General features: G+C 34.5%; 2 protein-coding genes across 2 annotated transcripts; both read left to right on the forward strand.

Annotated features, from left to right (window-relative positions):
• The first annotated feature begins 9074 nt into the window (after window positions 1-9074).
• On the forward strand, window positions 9075-14257 carry SNX2A (sorting nexin 2A). The gene is made up of 5 exons (XM_039039060.2): window positions 9075-10574; window positions 10662-10871; window positions 11150-11410; window positions 13270-13356; window positions 13893-14257. The coding sequence occupies exons 1-5, from the start codon at window positions 9537-9539 to the stop codon at window positions 13971-13973; spliced, it is 1677 nt and encodes a 558-aa protein (XP_038894988.1). The 5' UTR covers window positions 9075-9536; the 3' UTR covers window positions 13974-14257.
• Window positions 14258-16507: 2250 nt separating this feature from the next.
• On the forward strand, window positions 16508-18995 carry LOC120083339 (exocyst complex component EXO70B1-like). The gene has a single exon (XM_039039059.2). It carries the CDS (start codon window positions 16859-16861, stop codon window positions 18758-18760), a length of 1902 nt encoding a protein of 633 aa, XP_038894987.2. The 5' UTR covers window positions 16508-16858; the 3' UTR covers window positions 18761-18995.
• The last annotated feature ends 3425 nt before the right edge of the window (window positions 18996-22420 follow it).

The following is a 22420-nucleotide window of genomic DNA, read 5'->3' on the forward strand; positions in this document are numbered from 1 at the left end:
CTGTGTAATCTAGACCAAGTGGGAGATGTGTAATAGGTATATGGATGCTCTAGTTTATTGTATTTATTTATCATTCTCGTTGCTTTGGATAGTGATATTATGTACATTCCACTGATTAGAGTTTTAGTTTAAGTGGGAGTTCGTTGGGTTATGCCCTAAAACTCGTAGATAGTAAATGTAAATAATTGACCGTCATCAATAAATAGTTATCAATGTTATTTCAATAAATGTTATTGATTGTGTTTGTCATCAATAAAAAGTTATCAATATTATTTCTATTGATTGTGTTGTATTCTATTTTGTCTTAATAACCCTAAATCCAATAAACTAATATCCAAGGTTGTCTTATAAGTCTTGAACAATATGTGGAGACATACAAGGATCAATTTCAAGATACGACCTAAGGGTCTATAGTTAGGGATAAGGTTGGGTACCTTATCATGGTGACACCGTTGATTAGTTAGGTTTCTATTTCAATAGGATGACTTAGGCAACTTAGTCTTAATCCTAAGTGTATTGTGAACTCATTGTTCACAAGGGATTGTCCTGATTTGTATGGGTGATAATGGTCAGTTCGTCAACTCAATAAGCCTATCACTTTAGGGATAAGACCGAGTGGGGAGTTGGGAACATAATAATACAAGATGAAATTCATTCCTTCTTAACTTTTGGGTAAGTAGATGAGTGTTCCCTTAAGTAGTGTCTCCGAAACTTGAACAAATGACCCTACTCTTTCACTAGCCCGATAAGGGTTTTTGTTTAATTGTTGGACCATAAATAGGTTGTTCATTAAAAGAGTACTGATACTTAAAGATATAGAGGTAACCTAAGGGTAAAACGATAATTTGACACAGTTGATGTTACGAACACTCGTAAAAGACTAACTTGCTGTTATTGGTCTATATCCATGGACACAAAAATATATATGCAGTAAGAAGAGTGCAGTTGTGGGTTTTTAGTGGAGTGTACCCTTACTCAATGAATGTTGATTAATTTGGTTAATGAGTTTAACCAATTAATCTCATATCATTGGAGCTTCTGATCTTAGGTCCACAAGTCCCCTTATTAGCTCACTATAGGATATTAATTAGGAATGATTTGAATTATTCAAATCAATTAAGGAAATTGTATATTGATGTGATTAATATATAATTAATTATAGATGTGATCTATAATTCAAATGACGTAAGAGAGATATATTTAAATGAGATTCAAATATTAGATTGGTATGAATTTGATTTCTAAAGAGATGTATATATATATAAATATGTGATATTTATACGTTAATTAACTTAATTGATTAAAAAATGATAGAGAGGTGGAACAATATAGACATGTGATATTTATAAATATTAATTAATTAACTATATATTAAATCGGATTTAATATATGGTTATTTAATTAATTGGCATCAAGGGTAAAAAAGGAAATACTTGGAGAAGGGTTATGTTCATCTTATTAGCCCCATTTAGGAAAAAGAATTGATTTGGTGAAAATCATACACTAGCCTCCAAAATAATTTACTCACTACACTTTCTCTACAATCTCTCTACCTCTTCCTCTACCAAGGGTTGGAGACCACTCATCCAACTCTTTTAATCCTAGAGAATAACAGGTTATTTTTGTGGTAATGTTAGTGATCATTGAGAAGATGTTTGTGCGAGGAATAAGAGAAATTTCGAGGAACTTGGGAAGTTTATAAAGATAAGAACCATTCTTCCATTTTGCTTTTCCTTTATAGTACATGCTGAGTATGTTATTTTTGTTTAAGTTTGTTGTTTTTATTTCATTTAAAATGGAAAAATCGAATGCAATGTGTCCTCATACTTCTGCTCGGGATTCAATCCCTACAATTTGATCTGGGATCTTGTAGATCAACCTGATGAGGTAAAACCTATAAGTTGCAAATGGATCTACAAGAGAAAAAAAAAGGAGCTAACGGTAAGGTGCAAACCTTCAAGGCTAGATTTGTGGCAAAGGGTTATTCCTGGTTGAGGGAGTCATCTATGAGAAGATTTTTTCACTTATTGCCATATTAAAGTCTATCTAGATACTCTCGTCCATTGCCACATATTATGACTATGAGATTTGGCAAATGGACGTTGAGATTGCCTTTCTGAATGCAATCTTGAAAAGACAATCTATATACAGCAACATGAGGGATTCATAACCTAAGGTCAAAGCAAAAGGTTTGCAAGCTAAATCGGTCCATTTATGGACTAAAACAAGCTTCTTGATCTTGGAATATAAGGTTTGATACTATGATCAAATCTTATGACTTTGATCAAAATGTTGATGAGCCTTATGTTTACAAGAAAATCATCAACAGTTCAGTGGCTTTCTTAATCTTGTACGTAGATGATATCCTACTCATTGGAAATGATGTAGATCTATTGACTGATATAAAAAGTGGTTGGCGGCCTAATTTCAAATGAAAGATTCGGGATAAGCGTAGTGTGTTATGGGTATTCAAATCTTTAGGGTTCGAAAGAACAAATCGTTGGCCTTGTCTTAGGAATCATATGTTTACAAGATGATTGTCAAGTATTTGATGTAAAAATCCAAAAGAGGCTTGCTACCTTATAGGCATGAAGTTGTTTTGTCTAAGGAATAGTGTCCTAAGATACCTTAAGAAATTGAGGAGATGAAACAAATCCCCTATGCATCAGCTGTTGGTAGCTTGACTAGACCTGACATCTGTTATGCAGTGGGAATAGTCAGTAAATATTAGTCAAATCCAGGAGGTCTATCATTAAAACCATCCTCAAGTATCTTCGGAGAACGAGAGAACTACATATTCGTGTATGGTCTAAGGATTTAATCCTTACAGGATACACAAACTCTGATTTTCAAACTGATAGGGAGTCTAGGAAATCCACTTCAATCTCGGTGTTCACTCTTAATGGAGGAGCTGTATTCTGGAGAAGCACAAAACAGGGGTACATTGTTAATTCCACCATGGAGGCAAAATATGTAGTAACTTGTGAAACTATCAAGAATGTTGTTTGGCTTAGAAAATTCTTGACTGATCTGGAAGTTGTTCCTAACATGTCAAAGCCCATCACCTTTTATTGTGATAATAGTGGTGTTATGGCTAATTCCAGGGAGCCTATAAGCCACAAGTGTGAAAAGCATATTGAGTGCAAGTATCACATGATACGGGAAATTGTACATCGAGGGGACGTGATCGTTACGCAAATAGCTTCAACGCACAACGTTACAGATTCGTTTACAAAGACCCTCACGGCTAAGGTGTTTGTGGGTCACCTAAAAGGTATGAGTCTACGAGAAAGACCACATTTAGTCTAGGGCAAGTGGGAGATTTTGTACTGGGTGCATATTGTATGCCATAGTTTTTTGTTTTTGTGTACTTTTGTAATAGTTTGACTTTTATGATGTACACCCCACTAGCTTTAAGACAAGTGAGAAATAGTTGGAATTGATGCCCTAAATCTCGTGGGTCGTGTAGTTTGTAATTGTACTATACAAATAATTTATTTATCTAATAAAATATAAGACATTTTATTTGACATTGAGTAGCATTAACCCACAAAACTAATAAATTAAAATCCAAGGTTATCTTATGTAACTTAAACATGTATGTGGGGACATATAGGTGGATCATGTTTAAGTGATAACCTAATTGGTTTGTAGTGGATGAAGTTAAAATGATGAAGCAGTCGAATTCAGTGTTTGAGACAAAAAGATGTTAAAATGATGAAGTTAGGAGCTAAAATGATCAAATGAAGAAGGAAAGAAGGTTTCTGCCCTACCGAGCGTTGCAACGCTCTCATTATACCTAAGTCCAATGCTAGCTCAACATTATTGGACAAAATTCTCGAATGTAGGCCAGCGTTGCAATGCTCTGGAGATGCCCCAACGCCACCATCGCACCGCTTGTTAACATTGCACCTCTAACGCTCTAGGACAGAATAGGTAGTGTTGCAACACTCCCCCCTGAGCGTTGCAATGCTACATGGTTTTACGGACATTCAAACTCAACGCGCGTGCAACACAGCGTCAAGGCAGCACTGTGATGCTCGCCTGACGCTGGACCAATTTGCACTGTAGCATTGCAACGCTCTTCCTAGCATTTAGACGTCGCGACAGTTTTATAAAAGGATTATCTGGGTCAGTTGATTACATCACACCAAGTATACTCGATTTTGAGCGTCGTCGCCTTATTCCAATTTGGTTTTAACCCTATTTTTCACTAGATTCTGTAATAATTCCTTCCCCTTTGAGCTTTGTATCGAGTTTGAACATGTTTTATGGCTAAAGGGTAAGAACTTAGCTTGGATTTGTTAGATTAATTTCGTTCCAATTTGATTCTTGAGACTTGTTATGTAATTCTGCGAGTTTATTACGAATTTATGAGAATTTATTTTGAGCATATTCTTCAATTGTCTTGTATGGGATAATCTGACAAATTAACTATGCATGTATAATTGACTGCTTCGATTAGCCCTAATTTGTAATCGTTAGGTAGTCGTCATCTAGAAGCAATCGTTAAGTTAGTTTATTGTGTTAAATTGGGATTCCATTTAGCAAGCATTTACTTTCTAACTTGGATAAATCTCGCTCAAATAATTGGTTAGATGATTTATTTGGCTTAGCTTTGCCTCATATCTTAATTCCTGTTAATTACCTGATTGAGGATTCTCGTTTTTCCTTTAATTAACTTGATTTTATGGATTACCGGTTAGGATTCTAACCGAGTAGGCTAAGTTTAAATTCAAACATTCTCACGTATATTTTGATTAGTTTGTGATAGAACTGAAAAGGAATGAATTAGACTAGAATTACCCAAGCTAAGTATTTTGTTCAATTGATTATTCACACATCTATTTGCATCGTGCACTTTTCATTTTCTTGCAATTTACTTCAAAATTTTACAACCCCCCCTCCCCTGGTTATTGTCTACAAATGTCAATTTTCGTAGAATCCAAATCGGCTCTCTGTGGTTCGACTCCAGACTTGCCACTTGTACTACTAGTTAGTATAAGTAGTTAGTTCAGTGCATACAAATATCATTTGCGTAGGCGCGAGTTTACGGACGATGGTGAATCCGACGGCTGACCATTGGTTATATCCCATAGACACAGAAATATATCTGTAGTACGAAGAGTGCAGCTATCAGTCTTTAGTGAAGTGATCGGTAGTTAATGGAAGTTGGTTAATTTAATTAAAGATTTTAATTAATTAATCAAGTACCATTAGAGCTTCAATCTATAGGTCCATAAGGTCTCATTGGTAGCTTAACTGGGATTAATGAGAATCAGATTAATTTTGGATTAATCTGAATAGTTTAAATCAATTGAGGAAATTAATTATATATGATATAATTAATATAATGTATATGATACATTGTAATACAAAGTTTTTTTTTTTAGAGAATAAATATTTGAATTTGATTCAAATATTAATTATATGAATGTGATTCATATTAAATACTATATGTTAAATATATATATATATATGTAAGTATGTATGTATAATTGATTTAAATTTGTTTTTAAATTAATACGTTAAAAAAAATAACTCCCCCCTTAATTCTCTCTTGATCGTATGAGTGGGGAAGAAAGAGATAAAAGAGGTTTTATCTTCTTCTTCATGTATTATACAGGATACAAACTCTCTCTATCCGTAGTGTGAAATCTTCTCTGCAAAAATATCTCTTAGGAAGCTCTCCCTCCCCCTCTATCAAAATTAAGAACAAGAAGCCCACAAACTTTCTAATTTATTCTCACCCTTCAGAGACTACAGAGGTTTCATTGTGTTGGTGTCTTTTTGGAACTGCCGTGTTTCTTGGTTATTCGTGTTCAAAAGAGTTCCTGTGAGATCGTTGAGTTCGTGACCAAAGATGAGTTATATAAGAGACTAGTCTTCAAGGGTAATTGTTACTCAAGTCTTTATTTCCTCCATTTTCTGTGTTTAGCGTGTTGTAATTTAAAATGTGTATGATTAGTTTTCGTCCTCTGAATTCCTCATTTTTGTATAAAAATAAAATTAAGCTACATTCGCTTCCACACTGGTGTTCACGCATCCTTCACAAGGCATATGATAAGGTGGAGTGGAGCTCTATTCGTCAGATGATGGGAAAGATGGGTTTTGCCAGTGCTAGATCCATTTGATCATGCAATGTGTTGAGTCTATCTCCTTTTCCGTCCTTTTAAATGGGAACGAGTAAAGACAATATTGCTTATCTAGAGGATTACGATATGTGGATCTGTAACGATCTGAGTTTAGGAGGGGTACATGAATGAACCGAGATCACATCCAAATGAGAGGGATACTGAAGACATGAAAGTATGGTTGAGAAAGGTTTAAAAAAACTGAAAGTTACTACCTATCCCAATAAGGTGCATTTTCCTTTTCAGTGGCTTAATCATAAGACTCCAATGCTCAGTTAGGAGCAATCCTATGTTAGGTGACCTCCTGAAAATTTTCCTAGGATGCATGAAGACGAACCAAGCAGAAGCATGTGGGCATGTAATGACTCGAGTTTAGGAATGGTACGTGAATGAATCGAAATCACATCCGAATGAGAGAGATCCTGAGAATGAAAGTATGGTTGAGAAAGATTTACAAGAATTAAAAGTTACTACATATACCATCAAAGTGTATTTTCCTTTTCGGTGGCTCAATCATAGGAATTGTACATATCTCATATGTAATAATAAATCACAGTCCATTTTCATCCAACATTTCCAGCTTGGTTTTCACTCTATGTTGAGTGACCTCTTGAAAATTTTTCTAGGATGCATATGAGTGAGGACAAAGCATGCTGAAATGACCAATGTTGGCTTGTGGAGACAGCCTTCAGACTTGGAAGCACAAAAGGATAATGTGTTAGGTTGTAGGGAAATAAAGTATCAATTCTAGATTCTGAGTTCTGAATCCTAGGACTGAAGCATTACAGGATCCTCTCTCGCCATATTTGTTCCTTATTTACTTTAAAGGACTTTCAGCTCTTTTAAGGAGGAAGAGAGTGTTGACCATTTTCAGGTTTGTCGATTAACTCTCATTATCTTTCTATTTCTCACCTTTTTTTTTAGTTGGAGTAGAAGGTGATTAGAGCGATCTTGGAGACATATTAGAAGGCTTCATAACTATCAAGAATACCAAAGTAAAGGTGATCCATAAAATTATGGATGATCTGAAGATTAGCTATTCTTTATCTTTAGGGTAATATTTGGGACTCCCTTCCCTAATCTCCCAGACTAAATGTTAGGTTTTTCGGAATATTAAGGATAGGGTGTGGAGAGCTCTATTAGGTTGGAAGGATTTTTTTTTTTTTTTTTATACCTAGGTTATAAAGATTTACTAATTAAGGTAGTGGCGCAAGCTATTCCAACTTACACCATGAACTATTTTCAACTTCTCAGGACTTTATGCGGTGAAACTAGTCAATTGTATGCTAGATTTTGGTGGAGATCATTTAAGGATAACTGTAAAATCCACTAGCACAGCTAGTCCTATCTGTGCTCTAAAAGTAAGGTCTTGGTTTTAAGACATTATTAGCATGTTCAATCAATATATGTTGATCAAGCAAAGTCAGAGAATTTTGAGGTAGCCTAACTGTTTGCTTTCCAAGGTCCCCAGAGGTAAGTATTTCATAATTGAAAATTTCTTGATTGCAGGTCTAGGACATAACTCGTCCCATGCTTGAAGGAGTATTATGTGGAATAGACAGTTTTTTGAGAAAGGTTTTCAATGGCAAGTGGGAAATGAAAAATTAATTCAACTTTTGAGGGATCCATGAATTCCTAGGGAGGAAAGCAGAATCCCGATCCTTGTAGCTTATAGGGCCGAAATGTGGCATGTCTTGTTGAGAGGGAGATGGAATGAAGAGGTGATCCATGCTAGTTTCCTTAAAGGTGATGCTGAGACTATTCTTCAAATTCCTCTGCCTTGACGTAGGGATAGGGAGGAGGATGAGATCATATGGGATCTTGAAAAAAGGGGGAGGTTTTTATAGTTATAAATACGTATTTTCTTGGTTTGCATATTTCTAAGTTAATAGTTCCAAATTCTTTTAGTGAGAAGTCTTCCAACCATATATCAAAATCTTTTTGAAAGGCCATGGCCCATCCAAAGGCCAAGATATGTTGCTAAAAAATTACCCACGGTCTTACCCACTAAAGGAAACCTTAATATATTTAAAAAAAAAAAAAAGGAGTTTTTTTTTTTTTTTTTTTTTTTTTTTTTTTTTTTTTTTTTTGTAGAAAGCATGCGGAATCATCTACCCATCTATTCTAGAAATGTCAAGTTACAAGGGAGCTTTGGCCTATATTCATCAATTCTACCAATTTTGATATCCTTTGTGATGACAGAAAGACATTGAGTAATCAAGACCAATGGTTTTAGTTTCTTGAGAGATGCTCAGTACTGTAGGTTGGCAAACATCATCATCTCTTGGCAAATCTGGGTGGTGAGGAATAAGTTTATATTTTAGATAATTTTGGCAGATTTTAACTCCATCAATATCTGTAGTGAGAAACATATGCATGAATTTGAAGATGTCGTTGTTGGAAAGGGTGTAACAAGGGTCTTGTTTTCTACCCCCAGTAGACTCGATGTCTGGTTTCCTCCTCTAAGGAACACTTGGAAGATGAACGTTGATGCGACCTGGAACCTTTCCACCCCTTATGGGGTATGAGATGGGTAATTAGGGGTTATCTAAGGCATGTTCGTCTTACTGGTGGTATGTGATACATCTTTAAGGACATTACTGAGGTTTCCTTCTTTATTGAAGAAGCTAAAGACATGGTGCAGACTCGGGGGAATATTTCGTTTTCCCATATTCATCGATCTCACAATACATTAGCTCATAACCTAGCATCCAAGGCCACAATTTTATTCTCTTTTGTTGTAAGATGTAATTGTTTTGTTTTTTTTTTTTTTTTTTTAATTTCTTTTATAAGAAAAACCCCCAAATAGTGGAATTTTAAAAATTAACTAAAATTTTTTCTCACGATACGATTAAGAATAAGGTCATAAATATAAGCCGAGTTATAAGGCAGTCCCGTCCCATTCATTAAATATCAATGATTTTCCATTACCACAAACTTATCTTCATTTAATTTTTCAGCCATTTTCTTATCCAAATTATTTGAAAAGTCAACGAGAAATTGGCGCTATTATGCTGCCACACGGATACTAAAAATCTCGGGGGAAGAACGAAGAAACACTATTACGGTACTACCCCTGACCATTCTTCCCGTAGACGGGAAGCCTACTGAAACGGCACCGTTTAGAGGTGGAGGTTTCTGTGAAGGGTGGATTCCAGCGGCCACGTGCTTGTCTTCCTCAGTCTTCGTCTTCCTCAGCTGCCTCTCTCCGCCACGCCGCTCGGTGGCCTCCTCTGCAGTACTCTGCATTTTCTCTTCAAGATTTGTGTTCTCTCAAAAGGGTCGGATTGAACCCTAGAGAGTTTCTTCCTTTTGTAGATTGCTGAGTTGATCAAACCAAGTGGTAATTTTCTGAATTCTCTGTTGTTTTACTCGATTTTGTTTTGGGGATTATATTATACGATGATGGACTCGGATAATCAGGGCTTTGAAGAAGCCCAATTGTATTCCTCTCGTGATGAGATGGAAAATTTGGTTCTCAAGGAGCCGTTAAGCTCCAAATCTTTCTCTAGTTATCGCAGTGCTATGTCCTCGCTCTCTGATTCCCACCATCCTCTGGCTCCCCCGACTATTCTTACACCGGCTGACTCAGATCCCCTTCTTTCGCCGCCGCTCGATCGAGATCTCCGAAAACCTAACGCGTCTGATCATTTTTTCTCTGAACCGCTTCACTTTGGTCCGTTCGATGGGAATCATGTCAGTGATGTTAATGGTGTTGAAAGCCCCAGCAAGAGTTCGGAAAGTTCTGGGGGTTTGTCCAGATCTTCCTCTTCCAACTCCGATTATATAAAAATTACAGTCTCGAATCCCCAGAAGGAGCAAGACGTTTCGAACTCGATAGTGCCCGGTGGGAATTCGTACGTTACTTATCTGATCACTACGAGGACGAACATAGCGGACTTTGGAGGATCAGAATTCAGCGTTCGAAGGAGGTTTAAGGATGTGGTGACGCTATCAGAACGTTTGGCGGAGTCTTATAGAGGGTTCTTTATACCCCCACGGCCGGATAAGAGTGTGGTGGAGGGCCAAGTGATGCAGAAACAAGAATTTGTTGAGCAGAGAAGGTTGGCACTGGAGAAATACTTGAGGAAACTAGCGGGACATCCAGTGATTAGAAAGAGCGATGAGTTTAAGGTGTTTTTGCAGGTTCAAGGGAGATTGCCACTGCCAACGACAACAGATGTTGCATCTAGGATGCTTGATGGGGCGGTTAATCTCCCTAAGCAATTGCTCAATGAGAGCGCAATGGCGCCTCAGGAGGTGGTTCAGCCAGCAAAAGGTGGAAGGGATTTGTTAAGATTGTTTAAGGAATTGAAACAATCTGTGACGAATGACTGGGGCAGTTCAAAGCCTCCAGTTGTTGAGGAGGATAAGGAATTCTTGGAAAAGAAAGAAAAGCTGCGTGATTTCGAGCAGCAGCTCAGTGCTACATCTCAGCAGGTGAGATACTTGTTTATCAGTTAGTCAAACTGTGTATTTGAGAATGTGTATGTTTTTTTATTGTCTTGGTGGCACTGATTATCTCAGGCTGAATCATTGGTCAAAGCTCAGCAAGATATGGCAGAAACATATGGAGAGTTAGGTTTGACATTGATTAAGTTGACAAAATTTGAAAATGAGGAGGCTGTATTCAACGGTCAAAGAGTTTGTGCCGCCGACACAAAAAATATAGCTACTGCTGCTGTGAAAGCAAGCAGATTATATCGAGAGCTCAATGCTCAAACTGTGAAACATTTGGTAATTTTTCTTTATCTTCCTCGAGATTATGAACTGAAACATTTCTATTTGTTCAAGTTATTTTGATAATGGCTCTTTTAAGTATTAAACTGGACAGTTAGTATTGCCCAAGAAACTCGTATACACCATACACTATTCAATTTATCATTTATGTATGTAGACTATGAACCTTATAGTTCATTCATGTACTGATAGATTAATAGCAGCTAACTGAAGACTTGTGCATTTGATTATAATCCTGTAATTATTTCATAGATATTTAATTTATATATTTTCAGGATGTACTTCACGATTATCTTGGGTTAATGCTAGCAGTTCATGGTGCATTCTCAGAACGCTCAAGTGCTTTACTGACTGAGCAAACTCTATTGTCTGACTTGTCCTCATTGAATACAAGGGCTGAAAAGCTTGAAGCCGCATCATCTAAAGTATTTGGCGGTGACAAATCAAGGATTCAGAAGTTAGAGCAGTTAAAAGAAACCATAAGAACTACAGAGGATGCTAAAAATGTTGCAATGCGAGAATACGAGCGCATAAAGGTGTCTTCTCATCACATCTTGCAATGTCTTTCTTTTTATATGATTTTTAACTGTAGTACATGAGATGGGATGTATGCGATGGCATAATTCTCACCTTGATTTTGAAGCTCCGTTGCTCTTATTATCCAGAGTGGAGTTGTTGCTTGTAGGATCCAGACTTTTGTAATAATTTTTCTTTGTAAATGTCTAAGTAAGGACATTTATGTGGAAGATGCTCCCATTATTATTAAGCCTCTCCTTGGGTATATATAGAGCTTATATTATGAACTCAGAAAGTGACACCTGATGCTTATTTTTCACTGGCATCATATGGTAGAGGTGTTACTATAATATGTTCATGTTTAGCTTTTTACCGGCATCTTATTTTTTACATTGTTGGTGAGAGGACTTGGGGTTGCCTTCATCAAAGAGCAAGTGGTTGGAGAATGTCAGTCACTAAAAATAGGCAGCTTCATCAAAGAGCAAGTAGTTGGAGAATTTCAGTCACTAAAAATTTTTACTTCTTTTATTTATTTTTCATTGTAATCATGGACACAACTTAGTTGGAGGAACTAATTTGGCGATACTACTTTGTTATCAAGATTAGGGTAAGCCCTAGTCATTTATGCCTAAGCGTAAATGATTCATTCTTGGAGCCTGTAAGATATGGATAGAGTATCTGTTACAGTCATATTAGAGCATATGATTCAGTGCTTTAAGAGTGATGTAAAAAGAGATGAAATTGGCTTTCTTATCTATGAGGAACCGTAAACTAGGGCTTTGATTAAACCATCAAGAGTTGGCTCAATAGTCAAAGGTGCAAGGTGTAAACCCAGATGTCTTTTGAGGTTGGGGTAAAACCATGGCTAGCTGCCTAGTATATATTCATACGTACATGTAAGCTGACTCATGTACATCTGCTTTCAATTAAAGGAGGAAAAAAGATTCCCACATTTTGGAGATGATTCATAATGAGGAACAATTTGTACTTCGTGCTCATCTGATCTGAGGTACTTAGCCGTGGGATCTTCTTTTCCTTCTTTCCTGAATGGCGTAAGGTTTTTCTCAAGGTGTCAGCTCTAGAAGAATCTTCTTGATGTTTTATTCTGATGTCTTATTTCATATATGAATAATTATCATCATTTTGTGTTATTTTTGGAGTAAAGGAGTGAGACCCAATATTTAAAAAAGGTCATTGAGGCTTATGCCTTGAGGGCTCACCTTGAGATAAGACTCAGATTTTTAGCCTTGAGACTCACCCCACTGAACCATAAGAAGCTTAAGCGTACTGGAGTTTAAAGTCTATGTCTCGTGTACTGATTAGAAAACTAATATTAGTTTGTCTCATTCTTAAAAAAATATAAGAAATTGAGTTGTGAGTCCTGTGACAATTTGAACTATTACCACTTTTACTATTGTGACAAACAAAAGTTTATAGTATAAGTCCATCCATCTTTTTCTTTCATTCTTTCTTCTCTCTTTCTTTCTTGCTTGATAAGAGTGCAAGTCAATCTTATTAATGATTATTAGTGATTATAGTAGTGATGTTAAAAACATACCCGTTTAGAGGTTTTTTTGAGTGGCGATTGACGAGTTTTTTCTTCTTCTTTGTTTTTGTTTTTGTTTTTTGTTTTTGAATTTTTATAAAAAAATTGTATGTATATATACTTTTAGTAGTATTTAGCAGTACTTAGAGAGGAAAAGTTTCAAGGTCTTCTTTGTTTGCGAAATGTTCTAGAGGTTGTATTTCCTAAAGCTCGACTCAGTTGTCATCATTTTTTGTGAATAACACAATGCAAATTCTTGTGTATACCTGCATTTCTTACTTTGGCTTCTCAGTCCTTTTTTACGGTGACCTGATGATGCTGTATGTAATCCAGGAAAACAATAGGAGTGAACTGGAAAGATTTGACAGAGAAAGACAAGCAGACTTCTTGAGTATGTTGAAAGGGTTTGTAACAAATCAGGTGCGTACTTACCATCTTTTCTATTGGGCAGTCATCAGGTTTTAATTCATAATTCATGCTTTGCATGATTGTATGAAGTGTTTTTTCACGTCTCTTTGTCAAGTATGGAGATTTACTCATCCCGAAACAGACAATGTCGTGAAATATTTTGAAAGTCCATATTCTTCTATCATTTTAACTTGTGTTGAAACATGGTTCTGTAAGTTCAGATATTGTTGGTAATTGGTTTTAAAGATTCCTGGAGGCGTCTTTAGTTTCCAAGGGGCCAGGAATCGAGTAGTGGAAGGCGGGGCCCAGATGTTGACTGCAATCAAAGTATTCGGATTGTAAGAATAAGGAAAAGATTAGTGGTGGAATCTGTGACTTTTGTCGAAATTGATATGAATGATTGTGTGAACAGAATCATACGTTCTATGATGAGTTCTCTCTGATTTTTGTGAAGATTGCTATGAATGATTATGTGAACCAAATAGTACAAAAACTGCATGATTTCTTGATCATCCTTGATGTTAAATATGGGAACTTTTGCTGAATAGGTTGGATATGCAGAGAAAATTTCTGATGTATGGGCAAAGGTAGCAGAGGAGACTAGTAGCTATTCAAAGGAGAGCCATTGAACTTGTGTGGCATCAGTTCAAAGCCTCAAGAAGATTCTTTTTTCCTCGTTTTTCTTTTCTTTCTTCTCTTTTTTTTGGTCTCACTAGATTCATTTTTCGTCCATTTTGTTGATATAATTTACCATTTTTAAGGTAATAAAATATAAAGAGGAACACTTGGGAAAGGTTTTTTCAACATCTTATTGCCCAAGTTGTGTCCCTACGAAATGTTATGTTCACACACTGAGCTGTTGAAGTTCATGTGAAACTGAGGTTTGATATTGTAAATTGATCATCTTCTTTTACTTCTTGTTTTTCTCGATCACATTTTGATTGAGCATATATATACCTAAATCAGTTGAGTTTTGTCGAGGTTGGTTGGCCGTTGTTTAAGAAATATGGGTTTTTTTTTTTTTTTTTTTTTTTTTTTTTTTTTTTTTTTCCTGTTTTGTTTTGTTTTTTTAGTGTTCTTCTCTGCAGAAGAAAACGACAAGTCGTTCTTTTGACCCTATCAAAACGAGAGCGACAAGTCGTTCTTTTGACCCTATCAAAATGGCATTTTCTTGGATTTCCCAATGAATAATGCCAAACTATGTACCCAATTGCCCCTTAAATGTGGGTATTATTAAATTTGAATAAAATATTCATTTTTTTCTCCTTTGCTTTAATTTAATATAGAACTGGTCACATATGACCCATTTCTATAATTATTTATAACTTTCACATTTTTTTTAAATTTTAATGTTTACTTTTTATTTCACTACTAAAGCAGCAAAGTGAATCTAGGCAATCATTTTTCTCTAGTATTCTTTGGGTGATTTGTCGTTAGTTATATAATGACAAAAACATAAAGTTTTTTGAAAATATAACCATTGATAGTGTACTCCATGCTAGTTTAATAATTATTACATTGTCTTTTAAAAGGTTTATTATTGTTTATAAAGTACATAATTAAAGAAAATAGAAAGTTAAATTAAATGTTTATGGCGGTGAACTTCCAATCTTCTATTTACTAAATTTTGAATTTTGTGTTTCTTAAATTTTTTGGCGTATCCAATATTTTTATAAATTGATGGATCTATTAAACATAAAATTAAATTTTATGTCTACTAGTGATCGGACATTAAATATTCGATTTTGTATTTAATAGATTTATGATTTTTTTTTTAAATTTAGAATAAATCGATATCTATTAAATACTTTTTAAAGTTAAAAAACATACAAGTTTTCTTAGTTAAATTTGTAATTTAGAATTAGTTAAAGGCTGATTTATCGTAAATTAAAGAAAAGAAGTATAAGTTCTCCATATTTAGAATTGGTATTATGATACTAATTAAAGTCAAATATAGGCTTCAATTAGTAATTAATTAATTTATTATGAATAAATATGATTCAATTCAAAGGCTAATGCATAATGATGATAAATTTGAAAAAGAACACCAAAAAGTCATTTGGGTCTCTTCCTCCTATAGGAAAGAAAAGAAAAGAAAAAGAAAGCATCCTTCTTTTTTCTTTTTCTTTTTTTTCACTCTTTGAATTGTCCTTTCATTTTCTCTCCCACACTTCTTTGATAATCTCCAAGCAATAACTCATTTTGCTCTTGAATTTCTTGTGTACTTTAACTTTGACTATCCCCTTCCACTTTACTTTGGACACACTTATTTGTAAACTTTATATTATTCCCATAAATCAAGACAAAATTTAGAGTGATACTTAGAGATTGACATGTTTCTTTAGCTATTGATGTTATGAATTCATGTTAGAATTATTATTTCAATTTCATTCATCTTTTGGTTGCTTAATGTTTCTTTCCCTTTTTTTTTTTCATCAAGAGACATCAAGATTACATTGAAAAAAAATAAAAGTTATAATGAACCTAAATTCATACAATCATCCCTAAATTATAATGTTGTTGCAATTCCACAAACAACATATGACCTATAACTCTCATGCTTTTCTTTTTCTTTTTTCCTTTTTTTTTTCCCTTCCAAAAAGGAATCGAATATGTCATACTTAACCTTAATAGTAGGGGAGCAAATTACAACAATTAATTACGCATTTGCAAAAATGTATACAAATATTATAATTAATTTAGATCCATTTTCCTCTCACATTTGCAGCATATTTCAGCTAAGTTGATATTCCTCAACAATAACAAGCAAGATTTAAATAATAAAAATAAAACTACAGAAAAATACTTAAGTACGTTTTAGAGAGAAAAAATAATCTAGTACTATCATAGTAAATACTACTCCATTCATCAATTGACATGTCATTAAATGAATTATTAATTTATTTGGTGGAGTCCACATCATTCTTAAATGCTACTTATGTGGCATGCAATGAATGGAGATGGTACTCAAATTTTTCTTACTATCATAGTACTAGAAAATTTCTCCGTTGTAGGTTCATCTATCTTTATACATCATACTAAATTGTTCAATTATAATTTGTCATGTGGCAAATATGAAGAGTTGGGTTAGAGGAGGGAGTTTGTAAAGTGAACTCCACTCCTTATTTAGTCCAAAGAATTTGTGGACTTGAGGATTAAAAAACATTGAAGTAAACGTGGTGAGAAGTAATAGAATTGTAAAAATTTAGTTGGGTAGATGTGAATGAATGGGTGGAGATAAGGTGAGTTATAAAGATTTAGAGAATTATTTTGATATTGATGGAGAAGAAGTGAATAATGTAAAGAGTTGGATTAGTAATTAAGTGATCGAGAATTATAGAAAGCGCGTTACCCATTTTTTCACTTTTGGTTTCTCTTCTTCAATCACTCTTTCTTCCTCAATTTCCTCACCTTCTTTTTCATTTTCTTTTTTTCTCTCTCGCATTTTCTCAAACAGTTTCTACCCCATTTCCAATGCTTCCTCCCCTTTGATTCTTCTTCTTCCTCCATTTCAATGGTTGACAACGGCGAGGAGAAGCTGCTGGCTATGGCTCGCCACATAGCCAAGACCATGGGTCGTAACGAGTCCATGGCTGATGATATTCTCCAGATTTTTTCCAATTTTGATGCTAGGTTTTCCCTCGATAAGTTGTCTGATAAACCCGATGAGCTTGACCCAAGAGCCCCCGCCGCGTTGCAGCGCTCTCTCAAGTCTTTGGACCGCCGGATCTCTCAATACTTGGCCGCCGACCACCCCATTTGGGCTGACTCCGCTGATTCCTCTGCTTTTCTTGACGCTATCGATGAGTTGATGGCTATCATTAGGGACTGGGCGCCTATGTCTAGAGATAACTCTGTTGCCACCTACCTTGCTCGCGCCGACGATCTGATGCAGCAGGCTATGTTCCGTGTGGACCAGGAGTTCCGGTCCTTGATGGACCGTGGAGGTGAGTCTTTTGAATTGACTCGCCATTTCAGGAACGGCGAGTCAACGGGCGATTTCTGCTTCGATTCTGAGGAAGATGACGAAGGAATTCTTGGCGATGGCGATGCTCTCCAGATCCCTGTGGCGCAGCCGGTGACGGATTACAACATCGTTATTGATGCGCTCCCGTCCGGGACTATCAGCGATCTCCATGAAATAGCGAAGCGTATGGTGGCGGCTGGGTTCGAGAAAGAGTGTTCCCACGCTTACAGTAGTTGCAGGAGGGAGTTCTTGGAGGAGAGTCTTTCTAGGTTGGGGTTACAGAAGCTGAGTATCGATGAAGTTCAAAAGATGCAATGGCAAGACCTTGAAGAGGAGATTGAACGGTGGATGAAAGCGATTACCGTCTCCCTTCGAATTCTCTTCCCAAGCGAACGACGCCTCTGTGAACGCGTCTTCGTCGGCCTCTCCACCACCGCCGATCTTTCTTTCATGGAGGTGTGCCGTGGATCGACTATTCAGCTATTGAATTTTGCAGATGCGGTAGCCATTGGCTCCCGCGCCCCGGAACGACTATTCAAAATCCTCGATATGTTCGAGACCTTAAGAGACTTGATGCCGGAGTTCGATTCAGTATTTTCAGATCAGTACTGCTTGTTGCTTAGAAATGAAGCAATTACAATCTGGAAAAGGTTAGGCGGAACAATCAAAGGGATCTTCATGGAGCTTGAGAATTTGATCCGCCGTGATCCGGCTAAAACTCCGGTACCAGGGGGCGGCCTTCATCCAATCACTCGATATGTGATGAATTACCTTAGAGCAGCTTGTAAATCACGGCAGACTTTGGAGCAAGTTTTCGAAGAAGCTTCTCTTCCTTCTAAGGATTACACCAAGCTCGACGACAGAGCCGCAGCATCATCTTCCTTATCCGTTCAAATGGATTGGATCATGGAGCTTTTAGAGAGCAATTTAGAGGCGAAGTCAAAAATATACAAGGATCTTTCCTTAAGCTCTGTGTTTCTAATGAACAATGGGAGATACATTGTTCAGAAAGTGAAAGACAGTGAATTAGGATTGGTTTTAGGCGACGATTGGATTCGAAAACACTCGGTTAAAAACCGGCAATACCTTGGGAACTACCTGAAAGGCTCATGGAGCAAGGTGATCGGAGCATTGAAAGTGGACAGTGGCACTTTAGCTCCGGCCGTGATGAAGGAGAAGCTTCAATCATTCAATATGCAGTTTGAAGAAATCTGCCAAACTCAATCCACATGGGTGATATTTGAGCATCAGCTTAGAGAAGAAGCAAGAATCTCAGTTGCCAAAATCCTATTGCCAGCATATCAAAAGTTCATAGCAAGGTACCAGAGTTTGCCAGAGTTGTCAAAGCGAACAGACCGGTATTTGAAGTACACGGCGGAGGATATGGAGGCTCGAATCACTGAGCTGTTCGAAGGAGGAGGCGGCGGCTCAGGCAGTGGAAGGAGGTAAAAGGGTAAGTCACCAATGTTAAATATTTGCTTGTATATCTATACAAATGCCATGTTTCATAAATCTTTTGGCTTAGAGAACTGGGCAAAGAAATTTTTGGCTAAGTTGTAATTGGTTTGATCTGGGTATAACTGCAATTGCAACTGTTATGTGTAGGGGCCATTCTGAATTATGATTAAATTTCAAAGCTTTGAAGCTTTTTCTTGAATGATTGATAATGGTGGATTAGAAGAAATTACTGGGCTTTTGAAACTTCTATTGCTCCTAAAACTACTGTTCAGACTGATCTAAATTAGCCTCCTCCGTTCCTAGTTTTGTTGGATTTCAAGTATGGTGTAAATAACTTCCATCTCAAATGTTAAAATGTTACATTTTAACTTTAGATTATGTTTCTAAATCTTTTTTAGAATGGATTTGATTTTTGAATGGGGATTTGAACATTAACCCAGTTACAAATACTTCAGCTTGACCTATGCTATGTTTCTATGAGCATTTTGTTTCTGGTTGAAGTTCATGGACAAAATTACACTTCAGCCAAAATGAACATAGTTTTTGAGTTGATGGAGCTTGTAAATTAAAATTGCTTTAGTTTTAATGCAGTTTTTTTTTTCTCCGTCTTCCCCCAAACTGATCAATTAAAAACATGAACATATTAATCCGCCAAAAGTAATTGACACCTCGTCTCCCAAGGTTGAATATTCAAATCTGTAAACTCCCACTTATATTATTAAACATATATATACACAGTGATTCGGTGAGTTGGATATCTCTTCCAAGTGATTAGCCTTCTAAAGAGTTGGTGCCTCGTTTTCCTTATATTGACATATTAATTTAGATAAGAATTTAAACTGAGCTGACGAGTATATTAACGATTAACTTGAATGATGGACTTAAAGATCATATGTCCAAAGAAATCAATAGTCGTTTGAAATAATACTAAAATAATATGCACTCCAAATATGGATTATTATAACTCGCACTAAAATAGTTTGTCTCCAAATATCTACTTTTGATTGTTGTATAGAATATCAAACAAATTGAACTAGATTGCTATAAACCACCATCTCAATTGACAACAATGGCAACGATGATTATGATTTAGTTATCGAACAGAGTTGCAACGCTCACATGAGTAATGACGAGGTGACCAATTTTAATATTACCAACAATTACAATTTACAATAGTGAGGAGTCTATGATAATGGCAGTGGTATACTCTGTACCTCATCTCCTCACAAAGGTATTGGTCATCCCTTATATACACACAAAAGTATTAATGACGACATTATCCCATTTCTACCTATCATTAGTTTGATCCATGGTTTAAAATTTCCACCCAATTTTCCAAGTTTCCATCGGAACTTCGAGATTTTAATGACCTCAAAATTTCAATCGGAACAAATTTCGTTTTTTTTTTCTCAAGTTCTACAAGTTTCGAGAATATTCCAAAAAAATTCAACTTGAAAAAACCACAGAGGATTAAGCTTTTTTTATGTGTTACTTTTTCTAATTTCCATATTTTCTCAATTTTTAGTTTTATTTTCTAAAGAAATTGAATTTGAAAAAACCAAAAAAAAATAACATAGATTTATTTTTAACCTCATTCAAATTTTTTTCATTAATTTTCACATCATTTTTAACTTTTATGTGAGTTTTTTTTTCTTTAACCATCCAAAACTTTTATAATTTTCACATATTTCACTTCAAAATATTTCTAAATTTTATATTGAAAAATTATTCTTAATGAAAAAATTGTTGAAAATATTTACAAATAATAGCAAAATATCATAGTCTATCTGTGATAAATAGCGATAGACGACTATCTATGTTTATTATGATAGTAGTCATCGCAGTCTATCGCATATAGACGAAATTTTGCTATCTTTGTAAATATTTTAGTTCATTTTCGTATATTTGAAAATAACCATTTTACATTATTTTGTAATTATTTTCTATTATTTTTTTAAATTTATGTTCTCGTATCAACATTTACATAGACATTTACAATAGACATCTAAATGTTGTCTTACTTTATATAAATTATGATGAATTATGGTCAATTATAGTCTAATTAAGTTATACAATCAGAGTTTCATTAAATAATTATAATAATTTCCACAATTTTTTTCTTCAGAATTTTCATAGATATCGATATTTCCATAAAATCGAGACCTCGATGTTTCGAATCTTGATTAGATTATTCTTCATCAAGAAATTTATGTACGTACGTGTGTATATATATATATATATATATATATTATTAAAAAAATACCTTTTTGGTTGTCTCTAGGTTTTGGGTTTAGTTCCATTTGGTTCTTAGGGTACAAAATTATTACACTTTTAGTTCTTAAACTTTAAATTTGATTTCAATTTAGTTAATATGTTTCAAAATGTTACAGTTTTAATTTATCTTTGAATTTTGAGTTTTATTTCAATTTGGTCATTAAGTTTCAAGATCTATTTTTAAACTCAATTTTCACTAAATATTCATTTTAGTCTTAGACGTTAATGTCTATTAATTAATTTAAATTATAATGACATAAAATTTTCCAATTAATTTTAGTGAAAATAGAGGTTAAAAGTGTAAATCTTGAAACTTTAATGATCAAATTGAAACAAAACTCAAATTTCAAAGAAAAATGGTTACATTTTAAAAATCTAGAGATTGAATTGAAATCAAATTAAAAATTTAATGATTAAAAGTATAACTTTTTGAAATCTATCAACCAAATTAAAATTAGACTCAAAATCTATGAGCCAACAAACAAAGTATTATTTTTCCAAGTTTTTTAACTAAGTTACCCTATATGTAGTTTACTTGGTTATTTTATTACTTTTCTAAAAACCTATGCTATTTCAAAATAAAATTTGAAAAATATATTATTATTATATATAGCATATTTCGAAGGTCCAAAAAAAAAAAATAATAATACTTCGTGATATACAGCTGAACTCAAACTCCATTTGATGTTGAAAAAAAAAAGAGTAAGGAATCAGAACAAATACAGAAAAATAGAATCTTGTCCAATAGAATATTTTCTGCACTCAGTTGTGGCAAACTCTAGATTTATTTCTGACCTAATAAAAAAATCATCTGGAAATTTGATACATTGAATTTTATGCCAAAAGACATAAAGTGAAGATTTGTGAATCTTTTAGAACAAATCTCAAATTTTTTTATAAATTGTTTTACTATTTTTATTATTTTTAATTAAAATTTTAAAAAATTTACTATTTTTCTTGCCAATTCTTATTATTTCAGTTTAAAAATAAATAATTAAATATATACTAGATTACTGATATCACGATTTGTGTGTCTAATATGTAGTACCAGACATTTTTTTTTCAAAAATAATTTAACTATTGAACACAAAATTAAATTTTGAAATTCAATTAGAAAAAATAATTAAATTTTTTGTCTAATACTAAATTGAAAATTAATATGTCTATTAGACATTTGTAAGGGATTTATTAGAGTTAAAATTGAAGGTTTATGTCACGTTTGGTAACCATTTTATTTTTTGTTTTAGTTTTGAAAATTAAGTGCATAAACACTACTTCCACCTTCAAATTTTTTACTTTATTGTCTACTTTTTATCAATGGTAAAGTTGAATGTAAATTTAAAACAAGGGTAAAGTTGGTAACCAAAAACAATTCAT

Source organism: Benincasa hispida, chromosome 8 (assembly GCF_027475165.1).
Source record: "Benincasa hispida cultivar pf3 chromosome 8, pf3_genome.v1.1, whole genome shotgun sequence".
NCBI lineage: Eukaryota > Viridiplantae > Streptophyta > Magnoliopsida > Cucurbitales > Cucurbitaceae > Benincasa > Benincasa hispida.

What these genes read in the sequence shown, in the direction of transcription:
- SNX2A (XM_039039060.2), top strand. Translation starts at nt 9,537, where the DNA reads ATGATGGACTCGGATAATCAGGGCTTTGAAGAAGCCCAATTGTATTCC. An exon ending in CTCAAACTGTGAAACATTTG is followed by an intron (nt 10,872 to 11,149) that starts GTAATTTTTCTT and finishes ATATATTTTCAG; the next exon opens with GATGTACTTCACGATTATCT. An exon ending in GAGAATACGAGCGCATAAAG is followed by an intron (nt 11,411 to 13,269) that starts GTGTCTTCTCAT and finishes TATGTAATCCAG; the next exon opens with GAAAACAATAGGAGTGAACT.
- LOC120083339 (XM_039039059.2), top strand. Translation starts at nt 16,859, where the DNA reads ATGGTTGACAACGGCGAGGAGAAGCTGCTGGCTATGGCTCGCCACATA.